Raw genomic sequence first — 18,693 nt, 5'->3', positions numbered from 1 at the left:
TTATCATCCATCAAAGAACACAAAGCATGAACAATAATTTAGGAGTCAATAAAAACACAACTGGATCAAATAAATGAGACTCAATCCACTGTAAACAAGATTGAAGCGCTATTGCTTCAACCAAAGAAGCATCACATGAAGCTATAAACTGTCCGGTAAAAAGGAAATTGTCGTCTAAATCTTCTGCAACAACACCGAAACTAGCATAACCAAGGTGAGGGAAAATTGCACCATCAACAAAATCATTACATATTGTGTGCACAGCAGGTCAAAACAAAGGAGAAGTTGTAGGTCAATGCATGGCTTGTCGAGACAACACAGAGCAACACTGTCATTCTAGTAGATCATTAAGAACTGAATGATACATCTACGTAACTAATTGTATAATGCTTGCCATATAAGCATATTACGTGATGACCAAATCTCTCCTATTCAAATAACCAAATTTTCAAATGCTCTTGAGATAAATTTTTCTTAACCTGGAAAAAAGAGTCTTAAATGATCCATCAGTAAGATAAGCTTCAAAACCATCCATACTCCAAACAAGCCTCATCTTATTATAATCAACAAGGACATGGTCAAAGCTTCCATGCCTCCACAAAAAGCACAATAAACATCTATCTACATACCTTATAAAACAAGATTAACCTTTATGCATAAAATTTTCATTAAAAGCCCTCCACAAAAGTTCTTTTACCTAAACAGGAATATCCAAATTCCATAAACTGTGCAACAAATTGTAAGAAATTAATAGATCTAGTACATAAATTTAGAGCACCAACTATTAATAATGCGGAAGCAATTTGCGTACCAGATTTGTGATTTAAAGTAGAGTTCATGATTCCTTGCTGTCTTGTGTTTATCCATAATGAAGACACTCAAATATGAAATTAGTATTTATTGAAGAGGGACTAGATCTTCCTCACCGTTTTCTTATTCACAATGCGGCTTTTAATGGGACTAGCCAATATTAGGGTTAAGGAAAGAGAGGGGACCTAGACTATTTATAAAGAATCCTATGGACCTTTCCATCCCAAGTCCTTATAGGATTAGGCCTACACTTTTAACCGTCTTACTATAATGGCCCACTAGACGTGTACAAGTCCATTAGACAAATGATCATATAAACAAAAATTGGCCTCTACACACATTCTTAAACTGTATTTGCTCAGTCCGTTTTCGCAAACTAAAATAGCCCACAATTAATAATAGCCCACATTAAAATTTCTAACATTCTCCCACTCGGTTTTTTTGTTTAGAAAATAATTTTGAAAACGACTCTCAGACTGAATCGTAAAACACAAATGTGGCTACAAATTTTAAAAAAACATACAATTTAAGAAATAACACCTCCATAAAATGTTGCCACATTAAGCCATCAATATTGAATCATGGCGGTAATTATGCTCTTTATTGACATAAGACCAATCCATGATTACAAATATAGATAACATAACTGATATGGATTATAGTATGGCAGTATAGCAAGAGATAGCACAGAAATGTGATCAACTTGCTATTTTCATTGTCGATCCTCCATAATTTCTCTTTTGTCACAAGTGCTTTAAAAATAAATAAGAGAAATCCACAAAAGCCATTTGTTTCCAGAAACACAAATGGAAATACACACACACAATGGTTGAATTCACTACAAGCCATTTGTTTCCTGAAATACCAATAGAAACACGCATATTGACTAAAAATGAAACTTAAGACTTAAACACAAATGTCTTAAGAATACAATTATTCACATCTTATGGCAGCGCCACAATTAGTGCGCACATATAATTAATATAAAATTGCAATTATAGTTATCAAGAAGGAACCATACACATCCAATATTTATAGTCATATATGAATAATAACAACGCATATAGAATTGCTCAAATAATATGTTGATATAAAAATATTAACTCCCACTAATCAAACATATCAAAAGAGCTCACAAAGGTTATACTACCAACTTATCTTATAAAGGCTATAAGTTCGTTGGTTAAGACACTAACAATTATTAATTAACAACAATATGTACTCAACCTTTTGCGTCTCAGTTTCATCACCAAACCTCCAACATTGAGGTATTTAAATTCCATATGCATAAGACCATTTGAATTTCACAATTCTTAGATTATAACACAAAAGTAGTCTACAAAAAAAATTCAGCACAATATCTCTAAAACACAATTTCCCTTTTAGTCACATAATTTACTTGAAACTCTAGTTCAAGCAACTCACACAATCTATAGAGGCAATAAACATTATCTATACACTTTCTTATAAGATATATAGCCCATTTTAATTATATTATAGATAAAATCCAAGCACATAGATTTTATATCAATTGAAAATTGAAAATTTTAATCTTCAATGACACTAGAATCATAAGCATATACAAGTGGTTAATAATTTTTGTTTTACCATTTATGGTTATTGAACCTATTATAACACAAATTTCATTTAGGTTCTTTAAGAAAATCAAACCAACACATCGTAAATGATAATCCCCAAGATAATATATATATATATATATATATATATATATATATATATATATATATATATATATATATATATATATATATATATATAAAACTCAATATCTTCTACACCAAAATTTCTGAAGTGAAATAATTTAGTATTATTGATGCATGTCTCTATCAACAAATTATTAACAATATAGAGAATAAGAAATATCAATACAATCCCACTATGATAAATTCATTAGATAATCTTGTTCTCTATAAACTTCACCACATGATAACCCATTAAAAGTCACAATACCGAGGACAAAAGATAATATTATTCTATTGAGAGAAAATTCTCAATAATATACCACTAGATATTTGTTATATTTCACAACCTCTAGGAAAACACAACTTTCATATCAAAGTTAGTATTTAACAATATGTCAAATAAATCAATAATCTCAAAACACAATAGTTTTGAAAGAACTAAGAGTATAATAATAAATTCTCTCATGGAACTCAAAGTTTATCTGCTCTTTATACTTTGATATGTGGCAAATAATCTCACTTTAGATCACATCAATTCACAAATTACAATGAGAATTTATGAATTTTTTTAAGTCACTACAACTTTAGCTTGACTTATTTATATTCCTTCTCACCAAAATATTATTTTTCAAATTAATAGGCTTTATTTTTATAGTTATTTTTAATAAATTTTATTTAGGTTTTCATTTAGTTTTTATCTATTTTTATTTTATTTCAGTTAATTTATTTATGTTTTTCAATAAAATTTTCTTAAATCACATTTGATTTGATTTTGAGAAATTTAGTAGCATTTTGATAGGAAACCAACCAAAAGTTCAAAAAAGAATGAAGTAAAACAAAAATTTCAAAGATGGGCACGCCCTGGGCATGCAATCCAGCACCCCTGTGCAAAATTCAAGGGAAAACACCATAGAGACTCAGAGGCTAGCACGCCCAAGCCGTGTTAAAGTGCACACCCGTGCTACAAGGAAGTGTCAATCCAAAAGCGTGCTCACCTGAGCACGGCCCATGCTGCATCCGCTCTGAAAACTCAGAGCCTAGCACGCCCAGACCGTGCTAGACAGCACGCCCGTGCTGATTGCCTAACTTCATATTGGGCCGAAAACGTCAACTCTAGCCCATGCCGCTTGCATGTACCCGCATGAGATGCTTTTCTGATGTGCCAATCAAGTTTATCAAGTCGCTAGAAGAATCCTAAATTTGAAGAAATATAATGTCTAATTAGTTTTCTACCTTAAAATGATTTCTTCCTGATTAGAAATTCTATTTCCTAATCAAATTCGGAGATTTTCCAAGGAGTCTATTTAAAGAGAAAGACTAGCTAGGTTATCTTTATCTCTTGTTCTCTTGTTTTCTACATAGTTTTCTCTTTCTTTAAAATTTCAAGTGCTCAAGTTGGTGTCAAGATTCAAGAAAGCTGCTCAAGCCAACCTTTAACTAGTTTTTATTTCTAAACTCTCTTTTGTTTATTATTCTTTATGGGATTCTTTACAAATTTTATTGAGTTTGATTTATTTACTATGTCGAACTAAATCTTTTTACTATTGACATGATGTAGCTTAAATTCAACTCTAGTTTTTAATATTAGATTTGATTATCTTTATTCAAGTAAAGTTTATTATTGATCTTAATGCATACAAATATAGTTTCTCCCCTGGATTGATTTATTTCATTAATTACTGTCTAGAGAAGGACTTTTGATATAAACAGGTAATAAATTTCATGGGAATAACAACTTGATGCTAGAGCTAGATGGTTTGACTCGTGGGAGGTTTTCATAAAATTAAAATCCTTACTTTGTAGATTTCTGAATAATCATAGAACCTAATGATTTAATCTGTGTTTGGTTGCATCATTAAGAGATGAGTAATTGAATTGGGTTAAAATAGTTAATGAATCATCGAGAGAGCTTATTACCAAATTTAGGGTTATTTCTCCTTCTTAAATAATTAAAATTGATTATCAAACTAATAGGTAAACTGGATAGAATTAAGTGAAGTCAAAATTCTAGTAGCTTTTAGACCTTGATTTCTTGTCAACAATTACTTGCTTGATTTCTTATTCATTGCTTCAATTTATATCTTTTATTTTTACAATTATTCTTCTTATTGTCATTTAAATAATAGTAGGTTAACATAATTTTGGTATTTGGTATACAATCTTCGTGGGACAATACTCTACTCACTCTTTATTACTTATTTGTGATTTCATACACTCATGAAAAAGCCTGTCACAAACTAATGAATTAATTTCTCCCACTAAACCAGAAACTGAAATTTATTTATTTTCTTTCTTTGAAATAAGACTAGATAAATATCTCCACAAATAAAAGTTTGACTATCTGAAATACCACGTACAAAACAACAGTGTCAATTTTCATAATTGAATTTATTAAGAATTCAATATAAAATATCTAAAAAAAATTTAAAAGGCTTCCCAAAGAAAACCAAGTCAACTTATTCAAATTATTTCTCATAACTTTAAGAAACTAAAAATATATCTCCAACACCAAAAATTTACATATGGGAATACCATATATTTTGCAAATATTTATTGAAAAATTCCAAATATTTCATCATCTTAGCATATTTATTATGATCTAATACACTTTTCCATTATATCAAATCAAATGCAATAAAGATATAAATTATCATTTTGCTTAAAACCATATAAAAATGTATTTTCCAAATCAATTTAAAGTCATTTTATTTTCAAATTAGAAAATAAAATATCAAGATAAACAAATTATTATATCATCGCCAAATTTTTAATTTGACTTTATTACCTTTAAATTTGTTATAAATTTCATCTTATCACACTTTTCCAATTAAGATTTAAATTTATATTAGAATTTCACTATATCCATTGATAATTTTATTGCTAAAGAGCACTTGAATTTATATTGCGAATTACGTGCACAATAATTTTCAAATACCACATAATTATTTTTATTCTCTTTCGAGAAAATATGAAGATTAAGTTAAACTTAGATTCACAAAGAAAACTCAAACACTTGAATTTTAAGAATCTTTTATCAAATATCACATCTAGTGATAAAATTAAGCACAATTCAAAACTCATTAAAAAAATATAAATTATCTTAAACCACTTACCAAAATAATCAAGGGGTAAGTCAAAAAATAATAATATTATCTTAAAATATTTTAAGAAATTTCACAAGAAAAATAATATAACTTTTAACTCCACAATAATATTATACTTCATGTTAGCAAACTCAATAATAGGAGTATGATAGTCTTATTCAATATAAAAATTATTTTACCCTTAACTTATTAAGATATTAATAAAAAGCCATTTATTTAATGAACAATAATAAACTCAAAATGAATAACTCAATAATCTAATTAGATTCAATTAACATATATGTTTGCATATATGATAATTAAATAACATTTCACAAATCAAAGTTAATAATTATTACACCACAAACACAAGTAATTTATTTCATACAAGGAAAACAAGGTCTTCCCAAATTATTTTAGTTCACCAATTCTTATCCCATAACAAAAGCACATATCTCAAAACCAAGTCGAATATCACCAAACGAAATCAAATGTAATATTGACAAAATCTCTATGGGTTTTGACTCGATTAAAATCAAGCTTAAGCTTTTTTTTTTATTATTTTTATATAATACATATATTGCTTATAACCATAAAAAGCATTATAATATAACTTATTATCATATTGATTCACAAACAATGCATGTCAATATATTCACAAAATACTCATTACCATTAACTCAATTAAATGCTCAAATAAATGTTGTCACAGTAAAATTTTGAGCAATGATGCACAAATTATTTGTGCATAAACAACAAACATGTCCTTTAAATAAATTCAAGTAAAATAAATTAGTAACTAAATAGTTGCTGTAGACCCTAACAGGTCCCTTTAATTGTTTTCTATGCTTAGATATCACATGTTCAATAAATTCAATATAAACTTCAATATTAAAAAATTCAAAAATCAAGCATGAAAATCTCAAAACTTAAAATTTACTTGAATCGAAAACTGAAAATATAGCCAAATAAAACTAAAAAAAAAAAAAAGATAGGATTTTGCAAGTTCACGGACTTGAATTCTACGGTCGCTTTGTATTTCTCTTTATTGCCAATTCTCCAAAGCAATAACTCAAAAAATTAATTTAGGATTAAACTGAAAAATTAAAAAGAAAAAACTTTGAAAGTGATACTTTTAAGAAGAGAAGGACTATTTTGAAAAATCCAAAACTTTGTTGATCTTTTAGACAAATTCCAAAACTTTAGGAACCAAATCTGTAATTTACTATAAAAATAGTGTCATGATAGACACTTCCTGTTCCACAAACTCCAGCAGCGAAACTCTTACAGTTAGGCATGGTCGGTTCAATGAACCGCCGGTTCGAAATGTTTAAAATTTTGAACCGGAACCGACCCTTGAACCTCCGGTTCCGGTTCCGGCACGATTCAGCACGGTTCCGGCGAACCGACGGTTCAAATTACGGTTCCGATTCGGTTCCGACATTACGCAAATTTAAAAAAAAATAATAAAATTTTGATTTCGAATTCATGAATAAATAATAGTTTTAAAATGTTTAAATTTTATTAACTAAATAAATTATTATAAAATTTTAAAACAAAAACTTCTATTAACTTAGAAATATTATTACATTAAATTTACAAATTTTGCTAACTCAATAATATAGAAAATTATAATTTTTTTTTATTTTGGGCTTGAATTAAATTAAAATTGAAAAATTTTAATTTAATTACCTACGTATCCTCTTGAAAATTATAGAAAATCAAAGCTCACGTAGTTCTTTTTTTTTATTTCATTGGAAAATAACCTCCCAATTATTACAATTAATTTTAGTCATCGGCGCCACTAGTCCCCGTTAATGAGTTGGAATCATCATCATCGCTTGAATTTTGCTGGTCTTGAGTTCTCAACGCCGTTCTAGTCCAATCGTCAACACACTCTTACATTTCCACATTATTGAGAGTCGGAATCATCATCATCGCATATTCTTTTTTACAATAATTACATCGAACCGCATTGATTTCTCTATTATCTTGAACAATTTTTGCAAAGTGCTTCTTAAACATATCTGATTTTGGTGGTTTACCGTTTACCTATTGAAATATTAGGAGACATTGCTTCTTGTGGTGAAAAATCAATCAATGGATCGTTTGAATCAATTTATTCTACGCTTTGAGCAACTCGCTTTCCCTTGGAGCTTTGTGAATTGTGTGCCATAATTTTAAATGGAATTATGGAAAAAAATGAATAAATGGAATATGAAATTAATGGAATTTAGAATTGGATTTATGAAAATAAAGTAATATTAAGAAGAGGAGAGATAGGATATAATTGGTTGTGAAAAAAAATAATCAACTCATCATATTTATACATATTTTTCATTTATGTAGTTTTTCAAATTGTCCCTTATAACAGAAAAAAAACAATTATATTTTTGAATAATTTAGTAAATTATAATAAATGAATAAAATTTATTTATCAAAACTAAAAAAATTAAATGTTATTGACAATGACACCTGCTAGCCGTTTGAACCTTGAAAAAAATTGTGTAAAACAAAAGGTTCAACGGCTAGTGAAGATATTTTTTCATAAATGATAATATTTTATAAAAGGTTCAATGATGATGTTTTTTTATAAATGATGATGTTTTATAAAAGGTTTAATGATGATGTTTTTTTCACTACTTTTTATAAATTAAGTATTATTACATCAAATAATTTTGTTTGTGAATCCGGTTCGAACCGGACCGAAACCGCCGGTTCCGGGCCGGTTCAGGTTCATTTTTTAACATTCACATGAACCTTAACCGGCCCTTGAACCGCCGGTTTTGATTCAAAATTTTAAACCGCCGGTTTCGGTCCGGTTTCGGTCCGTCTACAGTACGGTTCGGTTCCGGTTAGAACCGAACCGGTGGCCATGCCTACTTACAGTTTCGTTGCTTTCCTTTCTTTTTTATTTATTTATTTATTTATTTATTTATTTATTTATTTCCTTCCGTCTCTTTTCTAATCAATAAATCAAAATAAAATATAATCTTTATTTTCAGTTATTTATTAATCCTAAATCAATCAAAATAATAAATCTTCCAAAAATCCAAGAAATTGAATTTTATTAAATTTTTAAAAAATTTCTCAACATGGTTTTTAGCGTTCTCACTTAAAACAACCAAATTGATTGTAATTAGTTGAATGGAATACTTTAACACCAAACAATTAATTTCACACGCTAATCAATTTCATAAAACATAATAATGGCTAAAATGAATTGACAAATATTAAACCATGAATAATAATAATAATAATAATAATAATAACTACATGTTTTTCTAGAATTAGAATCATCAACACCAAAATAACACCTGCTCAATTGTCCTTTGATATAACCTCAGCCACAAAACTAATGATGTGATGATCTGAGGGCATTCCAGACATTCTCTGATCAAATCTCTCACTTTTGGTGCCTCAAAGGAGATAATATGGTCGGTGCCACAATTGTGCTTCATATGCTTGCTCTATGGTTTGGCAAATACATGGCCCATCATACGGGCGGATAGAAGGGAGGAGTTCTGCAGTTGGAATCCAGTTGAAACATAAGATCGGTGCCCCTGCCATAACTTTGATTTATACGGTGTTTTGATTGGCCTATATTTTGCATTGAGTATTCTGACTTACTGAAGGAGAATACACACCTGGTTGATTGGCCATATATTTTACTAGTATGCTTCTAGCTCTCAAGTGGATAGAGCACAGCAGTGGTTCGCTTGTGATTTTCGCTGCTAGATCTTTCTCTTGTAAAATGGTCCAAAATGACTGAAATACCCTTTGCTTTAGAGTTTTCTCCCTAAAAAATGTGGGACCTATACTATAAGATAAAACAAATGCAAAATATGCATAATGCATGCAAAATCTAACTGTAATTTATTAAAGTCCCTAAAATTGGACTAAACTAGAAAATTAAAAATATAAATATATATGCATGAAATGCACATATCACCTTTTGTGTACAATATCAAGGCGAGGTTGTTGCAAAAGGAATGCGTTTGCATCTTTTTGGTTGCTCATAATACCATCCTATTATGCTTGAACTATGTGTTCCTTTCTAGTTGATTGGAGGTTAATGGCCAAATTTTAATCATAGCATTTACATTTGTAAAGATAGGTACTACAAGAATAATTTGCTTTAAACCTGCCATGAAAGGAAGTAAATATGTAGTTTCTTTTATGTAGTTGCTTGTGTAGGCTATGATTACTATGGTGGCGGTGGAGGTGGTGGTATGGTACATTAGGGACTGGTTAAGGTTATGGATTATAAGGGCAGAAATTATCTTTTATTTTTTTCTCTCAACTTTGACCTTAATTTATGAGGCAGACTAATAGAGAATTAGGATAATTTTGGATAAAGGGGGATCATTATAATAATGGAATAAAATTTAGGGAGGCTTGAGCTAGTTTTTTGACATAAAAAGATGTATATAATAATTATAGTAGAATTTAGAGAGGTACTTTTTTTCCTATCTTAAATTTAATTTAAATGCTAGTATTTTACATATAGTAAGGAATTTAGTGCTTAAGGTTTACTATAATTATCTAAGTAATCCTTGTCAGCAAGAAAGGAAATAAGAGGAAAATGTGGGATCGGATTTCCCATCATGTCCTCAATCAATACACATAATTAGGGAATAACTATAGGAGGAAAATAATCATCTTTTATTTCTTACCTTGTATAAACATGTACCTTAGCTATATTAACAGTGTAAAGCAACAGAATAATCAATCAATATACGATTCATTCAAAATATGCCTCAAATTATATTATTTGACATGGTATTAGAGCAGGTTCAGTGATCCTAGGATCAAATAATTTCAATTGCTCATCATCTACCAACTTACCAACAGAAATCCAGTCACCATGTTTGACGACAGTAACTCCTCGTCAGCCACCAGTGTGCCGACCCAGAAGACTCCGACCACCATGTCCGAAGACAGCAACATGGAGAAACAGTCTGGCATCAACAACGATGACCTGACAATTCAATTAGCAAACCTTATTAGAAATGGCCTCAGAACCAAAACCAAAAACAAACCCTTTCAGATAATTTAATCATCAGTGTTAAATTGAATAGCCAGAATTATGCATTATGGGCACGCATGATTAAAGTTGCAATTGGAGGAAAGTCCAAGGCCTTGTTAAGCCACCTTACTGGAGTTCCAGCGCCACCAAATCGGCGACGAGAAATACGAAAAATGGGAACAAGACGACCTCATTGTGTTCTCATGGCTAATCCAGAATATTGAACCCCAATTAGCAAGCAATCTTACCGAGTTTCCCACAACAAGAGCACTATGGAATGCCCTTGTTACAACATACAGCAGTGGCAGGGACAAGTTACAAACCTTTTGATACGGAATCGCTACCACTCAACCATAGATCTCAAGGAAGCATGGAGAACACCTAAGTTTCTCACATTAATGGAACCACATATTGAGATGGCATCTGAAATTCCAGCATATGGCATGCCCTGGCCATACTAGAGCCTAACTTTGGCGTAATAAGTTAGCCCATTTTTGTTAGTTTTGAGTTGTAATGTTGTTAATGGGTTGGGCCACAATAAATTGGGCCACCCTTTTATTTTTATCCTTAGTTGGTTTGGATTAATTATTCCTTATCCTTAGTTGGTTTGGATTAATTATTCCTTATCCTAGATTTGTTTAGATTTAGCTAATCTTTAGTAGATTTGGATTAGATATCAAAATCCTTAAGTTGTTATGATTTTGTTAGTCATATCCTTAGTTGGTTTAGATTTGCTAAATCCTAATCCTTAGCTAACTCTAAATCCTTTAAGGATCTGGACCTCTTAGATTAGTATAAATAGCTTGTTATTTTGTAATTAAAAACACATTATTATTCAATCAATTAATCAAAGAGAGATCTTCTTCTTTCATGCCTTTGGCGTGTTCATGTTTTTAGAGGGTGTGAGATTGCATTCTTCTAATTGCATCAAGAATCAAGGTAAACTTATCAATTCTTTGTGGCGTTTATCTTATTCTTTTACTCTATTATTGGTGTTCTTGGTTCTTTAAGCTTTGGGTGCCATAGAGGGGAGTTTATTCTAGATCTTTGATCTCTTCCAAAACTTGTCATAGAGTTCATGAAATATATTTCCATAGGGTTCCGCGTCAGTTTGGTATCAGAGCCAAAGATTAAGGTAAATTCTTATTTATCTTAGTTCTAGGGTTTGTGTTTATTTGTTTTCTTATTCATCTTGTTTTTGTGTTTGTTTTCTTGTGCATCTTGTTTCTTTTGTGTTTGTTTTCTTTTGCTTAGTTTCAATTCGTTTTTTTGCTTCAATTGTGTTGATCAATTTCGTTCTTGTTTGTTCAAGTCTGGAAATTTTGATCTTAGATCTTGTTGATTAAAAAAAAAAAAAAAGAGTAAAAAAATTCGTCCACCATTAAAATTGCTTGTGTGGATCTTGTTTGTTCCTGAATCCAAGAGATTTTGATCCTAATTCATAGGGATTTGACCATATTTTGTGGGATTTCATCCTAATCCTTAGGGATTTGACCATATTTTGTGGGATTTGACCATATTTTGTGGGATTAGTTCCTAATTCTTGGGGATTTGACCTTAAATTGTGTGATTATTCCTAATCCTTAGGGATTTGACCTTATTTTTTGGGATTTGACCATCTTTTGTGGGATTAGTTCCTAATCCTTGGGGATTTGACCTTATTTTGTGGGATTTGACCATATTTTGTGGGATTAGTTCCTAACTCTTAGGGATTTGACCTTAAATTGTGGGATTATTCCTAATCCTTAGGGATTTGACCTTATTTTGTGGGATTTGACCATATTTTGTGGGATTAGTTCCTAATTCTTGGGGATTTGACCTTATTTTGTGGGATTGAATTTATCTACTGTAATCTTGTGAACAAATCCAATCTTAACTACTTTGTAACAAGAATTAGTTGACCATATCTTTTGAGATTGAACAAATCTACTACAATCCTAGTCAAAATCAAAATCCTACCTAAATTGGGTTACATTGAAAAGGGATTTAATTCAGCACGCCCGTGCTTCACCTCAAGCACACCCGTGCTAGGACCTAACTTCCACTTGTTGGATTACACAATTACACGCACGCCCGTGCACGATTCTGATTATTGTTTTCTTTTGGTTTTTCTTTGATTGCTTGCTTTGTTTTGGGTAGAATTAATTAGGTCCATATTTGATTTGCTTTGTAGTAAACTAAATTCATACATTATATCCTGAAATTGTCTTTTAAATCCTAGTTTCTTTGTTTTTGTGTGAACTTTCTTTTACTTCTATTACATTGTTAGGGTGTGTTTGCTTATTTACTACACTCTAATTGATAATTAAAGTAGTGCATTATCTTGTTCTTGTGCTGCTATCCATCTCGTTTTGAGTCTTCTTTCTAGAGTTGTGCTTGCTTTCCATTGTTAAGTTTTTAATCCTTGTTTCTAAACGTGCTTTTGAGTTGGTTTGTTGACCTAAGGTTCTGAAGTTCAATTGGAAGAATTGCAATGAGTGATTAAAGAGTGTAAACACATGAGGGAGTGATTTACCATTAACTCAAATCTTCTTGTGTTTTCTCTTTTGAATACTAACCATGAGTTCAGGTAAGTTTGAAGATAATAGTGGGGATGAAAGTCAAATAGATGATTCCCAATTAAAACTTGTAATGGAGTCAATCCAAGAACAGTTTAGAAGCTTCAACAGTTTCTTCCAAGATATGAGAAAGGATTTGAAGGAGATTAAAGCCGCCCAATGCTCTAATACAACAAGAGCTCGTCCTAGCGCTACATCGACTAGAATTCAAACTCTTGAAGGTGAGGAGGTCGATAATCCTAACCATTACTTTAGGAATTTGAATAATAAGTCAGGAAGGGTGCAAGGAAAGAAAAGTGTGGATTACCTCAATGGGTATTCATTCACAATGGATGGGTGGATAACTGGTCCAAATTCATCTTTCTCAAAAGAAGCATGTGAAGATCAATGTGAAAAGAAAAAGATGAGTTTTGAAGCTATCAATAAAGAAAAGGAGTGTAAAAATAAAATGAGTGAAAATCTATTAAGTAAAAATAAAAAGAAAGAGGGAGAAGAAAAGGAAAGACAAATTCAAATTGTACCTTTGTGCAAAGAAGTTTGTTTGACCATCAATGATCTTAACCCATATTTGCCAAGTGTGTTTGTTGATCCTTTGCAAAAGTTTGAAGAATATGATGACCAAGAGAAGCTACCTAAGGAAGTATCCTCAACTTTGAGAGAAAATGGGATTGAAGCTTCGATTTCAAAAGAACCAGAATGTGAAAAGAGTGAAGAAAAAGAGGAGAAAGAGGCCACAAAAGATACAAAACAAATTAATGGCCCATTAGAGAGTGAAACTTCAAAATTGAGGGAACAAAAGAGTGAAAAGAGTAAGGAGAAAGGGAAAGAGGCCACAAAAATAACAAAACAAATCAATGGCCCAATTGTGAGTGAAAAAGAGAAACAAATTGTGTATGTGAAAAAGAGAGAGGGTAGACCAGTCTTGATGATTCGGTTTAAAGAGTTTTTGTTTAATTTGACTAACATTGACACTTTCTCTCTACCTTCTAGTTCTGTTTCTTTGTTACAAGAGTTCCCTAATGGTAAGGAGAAGCCTACATTGGTGAAGGAGATGCACGCTAAGGCTAGGGTTCATATGAACATGAAGAACAAAGGCTATGCCAACCGTGCCAACAAGAGAAGAAGGCATGATGTGTTTAAACCTGGAGATTGGGTTTGGGTACATTTTCGCAAGAAAAAGTTTTCCAACCAAGGAAAGATTAAGCTTGATGAACGTGGAGATGGACCATTCCAAGTCGCGGAGCACGTTGATGACAACACCTACAAGATAGGCTTACCAGTGCTACCTAGTGGATCAATTACAAGAAGTCATGCAAAGAAATATGGAGCAACCATGGAGATCAAGAGAGCATGGATACCTCAACTTCTAATTAAGATTCGAGGATGAATCTTTTCGAGGAAAGGGGGAATGATACGGAATCGCTACCACTCAACCATAGATCTCAAGGAAGCATGGAGAACACCTAAGTTTCTCACATTAATGGAACCACATATTGAGATGGCATCTGAAATTCCAGCATATGGCATGCCCTGGCCATACTAGAGCCTAACTTTGGCGTAATAAGTTAGCCCATTTTTGTTAGTTTTGAGTTGTAATGTTGTTAATGGGTTGGGCCACAATAAATTGGGCCACCCTTTTATTTTTATCCTTAGTTGGTTTGGATTAATTATTCCTTATCCTTAGTTGGTTTGGATTAATTATTCCTTATCCTTAGATTGTTTGGATTAGTTAGTACTCATCCTTAGTTGGTTTGGATTAATTATTCCTTATCCTTAGTTGGTTTGGATTAATTATTCCTTATCCTAGATTTGTTTAGATTTAGCTAATCTTTAGTAGATTTGGATTAGATATCCAAATCCTTAAGTTGTTATGATTTTGTTAGTCATATCCTTAGTTGGTTTAGATTTGCTAAATCCTAATCCTTAGCTAACTCTACATCCTTTAAGGATCTGGACCTCTTAGATTAGTATAAATAGCTTGTTATTTTGTAATTAAAAACACATTATTATTCAATCAATTAATCAAAGAGAGATCTTCTTCTTTCATGCCTTTGGCGTGTTCATGTTTTTAGAGGGTGTGAGATTGCATTCTTCTAATTGCATCAAGAATCAAGGTAAACTTATCAATTCTTTGTGGCGTTTATCTTATTCTTTTACTCTATTATTGGTGTTCTTGGTTCTTTAAGCTTTGGATGCCATAGAGGGGAGTTTATTCTAGATCTTTGATCTCTTCCAAAACTTGTCATAGAGTTCATGGAATATATTTCCATAGGGTTCCGCGTCACCTTTGATCTTCATTCAAAGGCAAACGGTATAAAACAAAATGGAGCTCCTTTAGAAGATTTCTGGATTACCATGCAAGGAGTATGGGGCGAGATCGACCGGCGGGAGCCAAATCCAATGACGTTAGAGGCAGATATCGCCACATATAACATCATACGCCAAGAACAAAAATTGTTCCAGTTCCTAAATGCAATTGATCATGAATATAATCAAATAAAAAGGGAAATTTTAAGACAGCATCCGTTACTCTCACCGGAAGCCGCCTACGCCACTGTTCGGAAAGAGGCGGCCCGTCTCAACATTCTAGGACCAGCCTCTAGCGTCTCGTCACAACAGGGCATAGGAAGCGGCTTGGTCACAATAGGGACTGAAGCCATGGGAATGGCGGCACAGGGACAGCGATGGTCAGGCTCCACCGGCAAGTCAGGCGGTTCATCATTCCACTCAGACAAGGCGAAACTCAAATGTACCCACTATGGGATGAGCAAACACGCAAAAGAAAATTGCTTTCGGATTGTGGGATATCCCGATTGGTGGAATGATGGACATAAAAGGGACGGTCAAGCCATAGGAGGAAGAGCCGCCATCACCGTGAGCAACTCTGAGGCTACCAGCAGCGGCGGTGGTGGCCAAGGAGGCATCGGGGAAGGAGGCAGCGTGGGAAAGGCTATAGCGGCAAGGGTTGAAGAAAGTGGTAATATAGGTTATAAGGATAAAGGAGTTGGAAATTTTCTCCTAAGTCCTTTTAATTTGGCCCAATTAATTTCTGCCCTAAAATTATTACAAATTGATCCAAAAACTATGTCTATTGCAAATATGGTTCGGAATTTTGATAAAAGTAAGAATGAATCATGGATTTTTGATTGTGCAGCCACCGACACCATGACATTCGATGCCAACGATATTAAAAAACAGTCCAAACCCACGAAAACACATGTCAGAGCAGCTAATGGGGAAATAATTCATGTAGAGGGGGCCGGTTCTATTGATATATCACCCACACTAAAACTATCAAATTGTCTTTATGTCCTTTCACTTTCACATAAATTGCTGTCTATTAGTCATGTAACAAAAGAACTTAATTGTACCATGCTAATGACACCCACTTTCTGTATACTGCAGGACATTAGGACAGGAATGATTATTGGACGTGGCACTGAGCACCAAGGGCTGTACTACGTGGATGAAGTTGCCCAACACGGTACTGTGTTGCTAGCATATGGAACTGCGGATCGGGAAGCTTGGCTTTGGCACTGGAGATTAGGACATCCATCCACAAGTTATTTACATCTTTTATTTCCTAAACTCTTTAAATCCAATAAAATTTTGTAGTGTGAGACTTGTGTTTTGGCAAAGAGCCATAGACAAACTTTCAGGCCAAATGATACTAGGGTAGATTTACCTTTTTCATTAGTCCATTCTGATGTGTGGGGTTCAGCACCTGTCATGGGAGGAAACGGTTTTCGTTATTTTTTTATATCTGTGGATGATTGTACTCGCATGACGTGGGTATATTTTCTGAAAAACAAGTCAGAGGTTGTTGATAAATTTATCTTGTTTTATACCATGATCCAAACTCAATTTACTAAGACAATTCAAATTTTAAGATCTGACAATGGGGGGGGGGATTTTTCAACACTGCCATGAAACAATTTTTCCAACAAAAAGGGTTAGTACATCAAACTACTTGTCCTCATACTCCTGAACAAAATAGTGTTGCCGAACGAAAAAATAGGGTTCTCCTTGAAATGACTCGAGCTCTTCTGATTGAGTCTCGGGTCCCTAAAAGTTTTTGGCCTGAAGCTGTAGCTACTGCCACCTATCTTCTAAACAGACTCCCAACCAAAATCCTTAACCTTCAAACTCCACTTCAAACCTTGGCCCAATTTACCAAAATTCCTCCGACCTTAACCCTTCAACCACGCATTTTTGGTTATTCTGTCTTTGTTCACATTCCAAAAAGTGAACGTTTTAAATTTGACCCATGTGCCGAAAAATGTGTATTTGTTGGGTACGGGGTTAATCAAAAAGGGTACCGATGCTTTAATCCTAAAACTAGCCGTATGTTCACCACAATGAATTGTGATTTCCTTGAAACCGAATATTTTTATACCACCCAACGTAATGGTCAGGGGGAGAAGGAATATATGGACACATTGAGCTGGCTTCCAGAATCAGTAGCCTCACAGGTGGATTTGGATCCTCAAGAAGAGAACCCACAAGTTACAGAACAGGAAGAAAACAGAGAACAGGAAAGAAACAGTATCGTTGGGCCAACTTCAGATACTTCCATACAGTCTACGGAGCCTAGTGTCTCAGAAAATACTATTCCTAACCTAGTGTCCGAGATAAGAGAACCTGAAACCCTCGAGTCTCCTATTATTTCTACTAATTCCAGTGACTGTGAGACTGTAGTAAAACAGGTGGCAGAACAAGAAGAACGATATGTATTACCACCCAGAAGCAATAGGGGAGTTCCACCTAACAGATACTCTCCAGAAAAAGAATCTCAGAGGTCTAGATACCCAGTAGCAAACATAGCCAGGGGGAGTTTATCTAGAGAAGCCAAGGCGTTTATCTCAGCTCTATGTGAAGAAAAGGTCCCGACCACAGTAGAACATGCCCTGACATCAGAAAAATGGACCAATGCAATGAAAGAAGAAATGAATAATTTGATCTAGAACCACACATGGGAAAAATGTGCTTTACCGATAGGAAAGAAACCAGTTGGTTGTCGCTGGGTCTTCATAATAAAGCATAAGCCAGATGGTTCTATTGAAAGGTACAAGGCGCGATTAGTGGCAAAAGGATATACCTAGACTTATGGCATTGATTACTCAGAAACTTTTTCACCAGTAGCAAAAATTGACACTATCAGGGTGTTATTCTCAATAGCAGCAAACAAGGGATGGCCACTTCATCAGTTTGATGTGAAGAATGATTTTCTGCATGGGGACCTGAAAGAAGAGGTTTATATGGAAACTTCACCAGGTTTCACAGAGGAATTCCAGAAAGGGGAGGTGTGTCGGTTAAAAAAATCGCTGCATGGGCTAAAGTAGTCACCTAGAGCCTGGTTTGGTAGATTTACACAGGCAATGAAGGGATATGGATTCAAACAGAGCAATTTCGATCACACTTTGTTCCTAAAGCGGAGAGGTAAACTTGTAACCTGCTTGATCATTTATGTTGATGACATGATCATTACAGGAGATGATATGGAAGAAATG

The 18,693-nt window shown here is 33.1% G+C and overlaps 1 protein-coding gene and 1 long non-coding RNA gene across 2 annotated transcripts; one reads left to right on the top strand and one right to left on the bottom strand.

The window, feature by feature from the left end:
* Positions 1–27: 27 nt before the first annotated feature.
* On the bottom strand, positions 28–960 carry LOC110009482 (uncharacterized). The gene is made up of 2 exons (XR_016322576.1): positions 812–960; positions 28–725 (listed from the first exon to the last, which is right to left on the bottom strand). It is a non-coding gene; the product is annotated as an uncharacterized LOC110009482 (long non-coding RNA).
* Positions 961–15,538: 14,578 nt separating this feature from the next.
* LOC149498937 (uncharacterized) lies at positions 15,539–18,147 on the top strand. Its single transcript, XM_089721349.1, has 3 exons — positions 15,539–16,531; positions 16,589–16,667; positions 17,135–18,147. The coding sequence occupies exons 1-3, from the start codon at positions 15,539–15,541 to the stop codon at positions 18,145–18,147; spliced, it is 2,085 nt and encodes a 694-aa protein (XP_089577475.1).
* The last annotated feature ends 546 nt before the right edge of the window (positions 18,148–18,693 follow it).

The sequence above is a fragment of the Jatropha curcas genome, chromosome 1 (assembly GCF_041381405.1).
Source record: "Jatropha curcas cultivar XTBG-Jc1 chromosome 1, XTBG_Jcur_1.0, whole genome shotgun sequence".
Lineage (NCBI taxonomy): Eukaryota > Viridiplantae > Streptophyta > Magnoliopsida > Malpighiales > Euphorbiaceae > Jatropha > Jatropha curcas.
This window is presented reverse-complemented; position numbering and strand designations above follow the sequence as displayed.